The 9,886-nt window shown below is 41.6% G+C and overlaps 1 protein-coding gene across 1 annotated transcript in view; it reads right to left on the bottom strand.

The window, feature by feature from the left end:
- Positions 1 to 110: 110 nt before the first annotated feature.
- Positions 111 to 9,886, bottom strand: part of tep1 (telomerase-associated protein 1) — a 30,839-nt gene continuing 21,063 nt past the window's right edge. The window contains exons 35-56 of the mRNA XM_076021781.1: positions 9,745 to 9,865; positions 9,421 to 9,545; positions 9,235 to 9,334; positions 8,971 to 9,126; positions 8,520 to 8,729; positions 7,792 to 7,848; positions 7,566 to 7,701; positions 7,086 to 7,337; positions 6,420 to 6,571; positions 5,946 to 6,053; positions 5,716 to 5,820; positions 5,489 to 5,618; positions 5,292 to 5,362; positions 5,027 to 5,153; positions 4,796 to 4,926; positions 4,593 to 4,714; positions 2,835 to 2,978; positions 2,070 to 2,172; positions 1,773 to 1,884; positions 1,579 to 1,661; positions 786 to 890; positions 111 to 547 (exon numbers count right to left, since the gene is read on the bottom strand). Of these exons, the coding sequence (XP_075877896.1) occupies positions 422 to 547; positions 786 to 890; positions 1,579 to 1,661; positions 1,773 to 1,884; positions 2,070 to 2,172; positions 2,835 to 2,978; positions 4,593 to 4,714; positions 4,796 to 4,926; positions 5,027 to 5,153; positions 5,292 to 5,362; positions 5,489 to 5,618; positions 5,716 to 5,820; positions 5,946 to 6,053; positions 6,420 to 6,571; positions 7,086 to 7,337; positions 7,566 to 7,701; positions 7,792 to 7,848; positions 8,520 to 8,729; positions 8,971 to 9,126; positions 9,235 to 9,334; positions 9,421 to 9,545; positions 9,745 to 9,865 (2,776 nt within the window). The 3' untranslated portion in view covers positions 111 to 421. The remainder of the gene's footprint in view (positions 548 to 785; positions 891 to 1,578; positions 1,662 to 1,772; positions 1,885 to 2,069; positions 2,173 to 2,834; positions 2,979 to 4,592; positions 4,715 to 4,795; positions 4,927 to 5,026; positions 5,154 to 5,291; positions 5,363 to 5,488; positions 5,619 to 5,715; positions 5,821 to 5,945; positions 6,054 to 6,419; positions 6,572 to 7,085; positions 7,338 to 7,565; positions 7,702 to 7,791; positions 7,849 to 8,519; positions 8,730 to 8,970; positions 9,127 to 9,234; positions 9,335 to 9,420; positions 9,546 to 9,744; positions 9,866 to 9,886) is intronic.

Raw genomic sequence — 9,886 nt, 5'->3', positions numbered from 1 at the left:
AGAGAACCATTCACCGATTAGCTGCAAAGACTCCACACTCCCACCTATTCAGTGCCGTTACATCAAAATAAAAGTAATCTTAGAACGGAGCACAAACTGAGGCCAGTGTACAGCTTTTGATTTCCCTTTATTCAACAATTTTCTGTTTCAAATTAAGCCTTTTCAAATTTCAAATTATTGTTTTTTTAATTCCTTACATTATTCAAACCCCCAAAAAAGTTTCAGATTTAATAAATCTAGGTCAAAGCAAAGCAGTTTTTTATGCTCAGAATCTACACAAAAAGGCACACGTCAACATATTAATAAATTGATTACAGAGATAAGTCTATTTATGTAGTGCATACTTCAGAAAAATCATAGTGCATAAAAAATATTTTGACATTCCTTGTTTATATAGTGAAAGTGTTTTGTGTGTTTTGGATCAGAATTTTTCTTTCCAGGACAGGAAGTAGAGTTTCCCCTCTCCATCAGCACAAACCAGTTCTGTGGCCCTCTCAGGGTTCACAGCCATGTGCAGAACTGGTCCCCCACACACAAACATGCCCACCTGGAGTACAAAAAAAGAAAAAATTAAATTAAATTAAATTGAATTGAATTGAATTGAATTGAATTGAATTGAATTGAGTTGAATTAAATTAAATTAAGGTATTTTTTGGGGTTGGGTGGATGATTTAAATTAACAGATCAGAATCAAGTTCTTGGTTTGGAGTTAGCTGGAACAGAACAGTTAGCTTAGCAACAAGACTGACAACAGAGGAAAATCGGGTCACTGAACTGTGTCATACCTGTTTCTTGGTTTTTCTGTCCCACAGTTTCACTGTCCTGTCATAGGAGGCTGAGATGATTGTGTGTTCAGTGAGTCTCAGCACACTGATCCTGTCATTGTGAGCCTGAGGAGAAAACATCATCATTAAAAACACAACAAAAACAATACACACACAGTGAAGCAACCAGGTAGTAATGTTTACTTCCATTCTGTAAGAGGACAAATAACCCTATTGAGTAGTGGAGGAAAACTTCCTTTCAACTGTTGTCATTTAAGACTCAGACGAAAGGTCTTTTCAAACAGTAAACTTTTCTTTTGCAATTCCAAAGATATACCAAAAGGTATTTTTATAATTATGCAGTTTTAAGGCATTTAAGTTTATGCAGACAAAAAAATGTGTCTAAATAAACTTACAAGTGCACCAAAAATCCTTTAAACCTGTCCTGATCCTGATGGATCTAATAAAGATCTCATACAAAGTGCAAATGAATGAAAAATAAATGGCAGTGAAACCCCTGTAAAAATAAAACATTAAATTCTGAAGAAAAAAAAACAGTTGCAACTACAGTATTACAAGTATATTAAGTGTATTCAGCTTTTTGGAGGTTGGTATGATGGATGAGAAAAATGAAGAACAGAGTTCAAATAGAACTGAACTCCAGCTGCTGTATAACGTAGGAACCTGATGTGAGAAACACCAGAGTTAGGAAAAAAAATCTTACAGCCCACATGTGAAATTTCATCAGACAACCATAGACATGAAAAAAAAAGCCAAATTCATAAACTTTTTACCAGATTCTTTCAATACCCACATGTTTTCTGTTGCTCCATGTAGAAAGCTCATGAGCCTGGATAAACCACATGTTGCCCTGCACATCTCCACAAACCACTAAATCTAAAGAGGGCACACAGAATAATATCAACACCAAAACATCTAAATAAATTTCAAAAAGCAGACAAGTAAATGAATATATACATGCAATTATTTGGGTGCTAAACAGTTTACCTTTGTTTATAGTTGAAGCTGAGATATTTCTCCCCTGTTTCTCCTTATCGTCAGCGTTTAGGGTCAGGTTGCCAAATGTTGAATTAAATGGTCTGTTGGGGCCCATAGTAAACTAGGATGAAGACGTCATGATTAAGTCATTAGAAAGATTACCTTGCACGAGCAACACACTCAAAACAGAGAGAACTAAAGAAATATTTCTTTACACAAATTATGCCAATGACAACCAACATGAAATAATTTTTTTCAAGGACAATCAAAATACCAGCAAACATTTAGTAATGATGAAAAACTCACAAAGAAGCCAATCTGAACATCTCCACCACTCTCACGTCCAACCAACCACATGCTCTTCTCATCATTCGGGATTACCTCCAAAATCTGGACTGATCTATGCCAGCTGTGGAAAAAAAGGTTTCTTCAGTGCAGTCGTAACAAAACAAATAGTAAAATGTCTTGGCCAAACTAATTTGCTCTATTTGATCCATATTCAGCAGTTGTGAATAGTGCATTATTTATAGTGATGGCCAACATAAGTAAAAAAGACGGCCACAAAAACTGTATCCTTGCTACCAGAGGGCCAGGCGGTGACTGTGGGCTTTCACAGGCAGGAAACTATAACCACATTACTCAATTAGCCAGTTATGGCTACTGATTGAAGGGAAATTGCAATATTGTATGTACAATAATTCTGATTTTCAAATTTAAATACATTTAGTCATGATTCTGTTCATTTGCTGGGCTGAACACAAAAAGTCCACATTCTTCAACAGATATTTCCGTACATTTGGGTTTCAAAAAGAAATCATTCAATAATGGTAACATGCTAACATGAACAAGGGAAACTTTTTCTCTTTCATCAGTCAAGTGCTGTTGATGGTAACCACCCTAAGAAAGCACTCTGTCAGTGGACTGTATAAATACAACTTGGATGAGCGAAAACATCCCAATTATGGATGTATGCTTCCCTTTACTATGAAAGAAACACTCGACAAACACAAAACTACAATAATATAGCAACCCTGGCTGACCCTGTTTGTGCAGTTCAATATTCAATGTTACCTAGTAACACTGTAGTTCCACTCTTCCTCTTCGTTAGGAGGAATTTTTATTATTTGGTGACTTTCTGTGGCACCAATCAGTACTGAACAGTAGATGAGGCGGACCATTTGGACTTTTAATTGGTATGTGTTCATTTTCACCAGGCTGTAAAACAAGAGCAAAAAACCTGATTAGTGATCATTCGCACGCACGCACGCGCGCGCGCGCACACACACACACACACACACACACACACACACACACACACACACACACACACACACACACACACACACACTTGCCTGGACTGTTAAAACTGCAGAAGTTATCAAAGACATAGATTGTTTATGGGGCTATGATTGTAGCAAAATGATTTGCAAATGCACATCTCAACCTGTGTGTGCGTATCCTCATCAGTGTGTGCGTATACAATATTTGTGTGTGTAATCAAGATCTGTCTGTGCATATTCACATCTGTGTGTGTGAAACATGGATCGGTAAATGTCTGTCATTATTTACAACTCTGGCGGGAGCTCTTTACACAGCTGTGAGTCGTCACACATGTGAATTTTGCTACACTTCTGCCGTGGCAGATCCGCAAATGTGTAAAAAAGAGATACGCAGTGCGATGTGTAGAATGAAGAGTTGTCTGTAACTTCCTTAGCCCTGGTTGAGCGCAGGCTCACAGGCTCAACGCTGGAGTAGCAATACATACAGTAGCCGGTGGCCAAGAGCTGCAAACACAGATACACGCTGCAATCACTGACACCCTGCAAATTCAAGAAACAAAACGGAAGTGCACCAAAAAGAAGTACACCGGGGCACCAAACCGAGGGATTGACCAACTCTGTGGGATTGGTCACTATAAACAGAGAGAAGGATGTATTACTCTGCATTCATTTTGCGAGAGGTGGAAGAAGTTGAGAAGTTCGGTGTTTCTGTGTTTGCAGTGCGTTTGCAGCTCTTGGCCACCGTATTACCCCCATAATTGTTGCAATATATATCGAATTCTCTGAGGTGCTGGCTCCAGGACAACCACCTTACAAAAAGCAGTGTCTGACGTTCAAGTATAAATATTCTGCATTTTTATCACAGACAAAAGTACTTCCACAAGGTTCAATACCAGGTCGTGTTGTGTTTACCACTTATAATTATAGTAATAAATCCACTACATCACACTACGACCCAGGTTGAGGAGCTTAAGTATCTCTGGGTCTTATGGGTTGGGGTCTAGTTGATAGGGAGATTGACAGACAGATTGGAGCAGCATCCACAGTGATGTGGACTCTGAACCAATCCATCGAGGTAAAGACGGAGCCGAGTCAAAAGATGAAGCTCTCGATTTACTGGTCAGTTGACCTTCCAACTCTCACCTATGGTCATGAGCTTTGGATCATGACCAAATGGACAAGGTTGCAGATATAAGTGGCAAAATAAGTTTCCTTTGCAGGGTGACCAGGAGGACACGCTGGAGGGACTTTGTCTCCCAGATGGCCTGGGAACTCCTTGGGGCAAGCCCAGAAGAGCTAGTGGAAGTGACCGGGGAGAGGTTGGTTTGGGTTTCCCTGTCAAGGACACTGCCCCCTCAAACCAGACCCGGATAAGTTGTAGACGACGAGGTATAGATGCAGGTATCCATAAATTATTGGATTTTTAATTCTGTCTCTTCTCCCTTCCCTGATTTTTCAAAAGCCCTCGCAAAACCAAAGTTGAAGAAGAAAAGACATTTGAGGTCAGACGTGGCAGAATGATTGCTTTGTTATTATTTGTTATTCATACCTTGCAGCACTGTGTTGTTGGTTCCACACCAGTTTGAACACATCAACAACAGGTTTCATGTAGCTGACAGCAAACTGGTTATCTGGCATTGAGCAGATCGCTGTGACGCTGCAGTCTGAAGTCTGCGACACAGACACACCATGTAAGAATTAGACAAACAAACATATGTTCAGCATTGATCTTACACTGGTGTGAGTCATCACCTGCTTGTGGCCAAAAATGGAGTTGTTCTGCCAAATCTCCATCAACCCAGATTCATAGCCAGCGAGAAGCACATCACCCCGTGGAGAGAAGCACAGAGCAGAAACATCACCCCTGTGTGCACGAGTAACCTCTGAAAAGACACAACACATTGACTATGACTGTGAACATGGACACTGTGAAGTCAGTATCACTGGAGTATATATGTGTTGGAGTACATATGTATGGAGTACCTGTCTCCCATGTCCAGCATCGCAACGAGCAGTCCTCTGAAACAGTGAGGAATTCTGGGACTCCTTCTTTGCAAACAAGTCCACATACGGTGCCACTGTGACCCCGAAAGGTGTTCAAGTTCTCCACCTGTACAAATGTGAGACGAATGCTCTGAATCAGGAGGACTAAAAGCAAACCAGTTTGGATGGGAAATGAGATGTGGACAAAAACACAATAAGATGAAATCTGAAAATTGTTTGAAAGTAGTTGTGACAGTAGTCCAACCTCCAGTGGTTTCCAGAGCTGCACTGTGCCGTCATCAGATGCAGTGAACACAGTCAGTTCCTCTGAATTGTCTTAAAAAAAAGAAGAGAGGGAGAGAGAGACATGGACGTCAGATTCAGGACACTTTTTGGATGAAGTGAAATAAAAGAAAATCCAAGACTTGAAGTGATACTGTGTGCAATCTCTGCGCCGTGAACCTGGGTTTGGTAGGACAGAGCAGTGGTGAATGCGCTGGTTGTGTGCAGCAATGTGGCAGATTTCTATGCTGGTTTCCCACATCCAAACATGGAGGGCTCCCTCTGCACAGCCAGCAATCACATACTGGCCCTGAACACACACATTCACATTGATCAAAGTGTGTGGACTATTGACAATCAATCTGTTGTTTTCTTTGAAGAATAAAATCAAGAAATAATCTGCTCACCAGACAGCAGACAGATGTCAGAGGACTCTTCCAGGAGATTTCTTTAAGACGCCGACCTGCCTCCACATCCCATAAACACAACCTGCCGTCGTTTGAACAGCTAATCTGCAACAGAGAAGGGCCGCGGAAATGTGACCATATGACACAGGTGTTTGACTCTGCAGCAAAAAAAATAAAGCTGTGAGACAAATGCTAGCAAGATTCTTATAGAATATGAAATACACATTTACCACACAGTCTGGGGTCCAAACACAGCCGGTGATCCAGTCTCTGTGACAGTGAGGGAGCGACTTGGACAGAACAGCAGGAGACACACTCACGTCCCACAACATCAGAGCCTGAAATGAGTGAAGACAGGTTTAGCTGCCTCTTGATGGAAACAAAGAGTGTGGCACATATCTGAAAGATAGAACCACTGGACCTTTGAACTGCCTTCATTTGTACCAAGACGCAACTTGTAACTTTGTGATGGTGAAAATTTGATGAAAACGTTCACAACAAAAATGTGTAATTGCAATCCCAACTCACTGTATTGCTCAAAACAAGACACCTTTCATACAAGTTAGGCCAAGAAAAGTCATGTATGTTAAAAAACTAAAACAAAAAGGTGATTGTGCAAAGAAATTCATTGCATACTTTGCCCACATTTCTGACAGAATATTTGCAGCACGATAAACAACTTCAGATTTTGTCAAGACACGCACCTTGTCTTTCCCACCAGAGAGCAGCCGTCCACCATCAGGGCTGAAAGCCAGACAGGTGACTCCTCCACTGTGGCCCCTCAGAAGATCATGAGGATCACTGCAGATTTCTTCAGCCATTTCGCTCAACTGCCACAGATCGATGGAGTGGGACTCTAAGTCAACACATAGGAGACAGCAGTAGTTTTAACAGTAGTTTTAGGTGTAGCTCAGGAGGCCTTTCTGAAAACCTAAGGAGGATTTTTCCCAAACACAACATCCTGTTCCATTTCAGTCCTGGCAACACTCGGAGGCTGCTCCATCCAAAGGACAAAACACCAAAAGACTAAAACACCATCCTAGCAACGTGGTCCACTCAGTCCAATCCCTGTCTTTATTCAGTGGGACCAAACAACCCTCCATAGTACCAAGGCCAGCACCTCAGGTCAGGATTCAGCTGTGTACTTATTTTTGCAGGAGAAAGGCCTCAAGGACTCAAACATACTCATTTTGGATAGGGAGGACAGTTGGTTTCAGCACTGAAGAAGCCTTTCACATGAGAGGAGAAAAGTCTTCAACATACCAAAACTTGTCCTGTGGCCTTCAACAAATTCTTCCACTAGTACAAAGTTGAGGTATAGTATTATGTTATCATGTTCCCAAAACAAGTAGCATGTCAACTTCACAAACCTGAAGCTGTGGCCAAGTGTGTGGAGTTTTGCTCCATTGCCAGAATGACGCCGGGTTGTCCAGCAAAGAGTCCAATCATTTCCAGAACTCCAAGCAACCCCTCTTCTCCTTCCTTCCTCTTCCACACCCTCACACGTTTGTCACTTCCTGACGACATCAGCACCTTCTCATCAGGCTTCTCTGGATTCAGAGTCACCCACTTCAAGCATAGAACAGACACATCCAGGTGTTCTGGGGTCCAAATCTTCTCCGCTGTGATGAAGACAGAAGCAGGTTAGCAATTGGATGAGAACATGTGTCAGATGAATGATTAAGTATTCAACAACCTTTTTCTGCTTTATTTGTTCTGAAATGATTGTTTTCCTTAAGAACGGGTCAGGAAAATAAAGTTACAACAAAACTCTCTTCTATTAAATTTTGTCTCAACAATGAAAAATCAAATAGAGTGACGTTTTTTAAATTTATCATAGGAAATCCCACCTGTGTCAAGATTGAAGACTTTGATGCCATCACCATGGTAACCAACTGCCACAAGATCTCCATTGAGTGCAAGACACAAAGCTGCAGGCTCAGAGGTGGTCGACTTGGATTTCTTCAGAGGAGGCTCTTGTTCACACTACCAATTGAAACAGTTTTTCAATGTTGGAGCAAGGGTGGAAGAAAGGGTGGCGAGTGGATCAAGTAACTATGTAAATGGGGGGCTTACTTTATCTGCTTTAAATGCTTTGAATGAGTGTCCAAGTCCCCCTGACCAGAGCTGGAGCTGTTCGAATGAGAGGACGACAGACAGAATTGAGTTGTTTCTTTGTTCTGGCACATGAAAACAGCTTACAAGGAGGTCTCTTGATCGTCCTAATCTGTATAGATGAAGCAACAATACACAACCATTGATTTTACATGGCGTGAAGTGGAAACACAAAGGAAGATGAGAAGGAAGAAGATTAAGAGGAGGAAGAGGAGGAAGAAGAGGAGGAGGAACAGGAAGAGGAGAAAGGGGTGGATCCCTCCTGCTGGAAGGCATAAATATGGCTACAGGTGTGTCTTCCTCTCACTACACCTGCAGCTGCTGTTGTGTTATTTGTGATGCTTCTTACATTTGTTGATGTTAAAGTTGTGGCATTCTGGTTAATTTAATTTGGAATATTTATATTGTTTGGAATTGAATTTAACCATGCTGAGTAAAGCCTTACTATATTCATGTTTACTTACCGGTACTTTTCTTACTTTACTTTTTTAGAAGATAATACCAGTGAAACAACTCATGTCAGCCACACATTGTGAATTAAAACATCTTCAACTGCATCCTGAACTCTGAGGCTCTTGGTGTCTGACCGCACTCCCATTTCGTTAGCCAACCTATGTTTTCACCAGCATAATCCAAGTAAAATTTAACACGGTGTGAAGTGTCACTTTGGGCAAACAGCCTTGACTCACCATGTGATCAGAGCCAGCGCTCAGCAGCATCCTCCCTTCATCCAGGAAGGTGAGGGCCTCTGTAGTTCCTGAATGGGCCTGGAAAAAGCCCACGTAGGTGGAGGAGGGCACTGACCACACCCTGATTTCTCCTGACACAGAGCCAGAGCAGAGCATGGAGGACGAAGAGAAGCACAGACTGCGCACTGAGCGCTTGTGTCCACATAGGGACTGGGGGAAAAAAAGAAGCAAGTTATTTTATATTAATAAAGAAGAAACCAGTATCTGAGTGAAAATGACCTCTTAGTTTCATGTATGCAATAAGATCACAGCTTCCCTACTCAAAGTGCATTTTTTGTCATTTCTCAGCCACTTCCACATCTATCGATAGAAATGTGAATAATCAAGGTTGACTGCTTATATGCTTTTATGTATAGCGTTCATCAGTCATGAACTAATTATTCAAACTCACCGTTTGAATTTTGTTCTGGAGCCAGTTCCACACAATAACATCACCATTCCAACAACCAGCTGCCAGCAACTGATCATCAGGGTCAAAGGTCACACAGTTCAAAGGGCCAGGACTGAGGAGAGACACTATCTCCTGACCTTTAATAGGAGACCACACCTGAAAAAGTATGCAAAGACGCCTTTATGACATGTTAATATTGAATGGAATATCCAGAAAAAATCCCATCATGAAAAGAAATGAAAGTGTGTTTTGTGCAAGACCAACTTTCAGTGTGGAGTCCAGAGACACAGTGGCAAGATGCTTCCCATCTGCAGTGAGGCCATTTGCTGTAATTGCATTTGTGTGCCCATCGATCATATTTGTCCTGCAAAGAGATACAACGGGGAGCTGTCATACTGTCACACAAAGAATCCAACCATGTGAATGGTGATATTGCAGCCCTCATCTCACCTGCGGCCATTCTTAAGATCCCAGATCTCTATATGTCCATCAAAGGAGGTGGTAGCAAGACGGCCATCTTTCAGGAACACACAGCTTGAAATCCCGTCACAGCTGCTCACCAGCAATTTCACTTCCTGTTCACAGCCACCACGGTTTTGGAAATGATGGGCCATTTAGAGGAGACAACAGAAGCCATTTAGAGACGAAATTCAGCTCGACACATTTTCAAATAGTTGTTACAAAATACTTTTTATTATGTCTTAGTATTATTATTTATTCATTCCCACAGCAGCTGTATCTCTTGAAGGACACCGTCAGAAATGCTTTTCGTACTTGTCCACTTAGTGTGCTGAAGACATGCAGCATTCCCTGGCCAGTTCCAACCACCATCAGCTGGCCATCAGAGCTCACAGCCAAACAGGCTGGTGCAGAGGAGAACGTTGACAACAGCTTACTGGAACAGAGAACACATGAC

The sequence above is a fragment of the Nelusetta ayraudi genome, unplaced genomic scaffold, assembly GCF_046127955.1.
Source record: "Nelusetta ayraudi isolate G7.1 ecotype Tasmania unplaced genomic scaffold, CSIRO-AGI_Nayr_v1 ptg000011l, whole genome shotgun sequence".
In the NCBI taxonomy this organism is placed as follows: Eukaryota; Metazoa; Chordata; class Actinopteri; order Tetraodontiformes; family Monacanthidae; genus Nelusetta; species Nelusetta ayraudi.
Note: the sequence above shows the minus strand (reverse complement) of the source record. Positions and strands in the feature narration are given on the sequence as shown.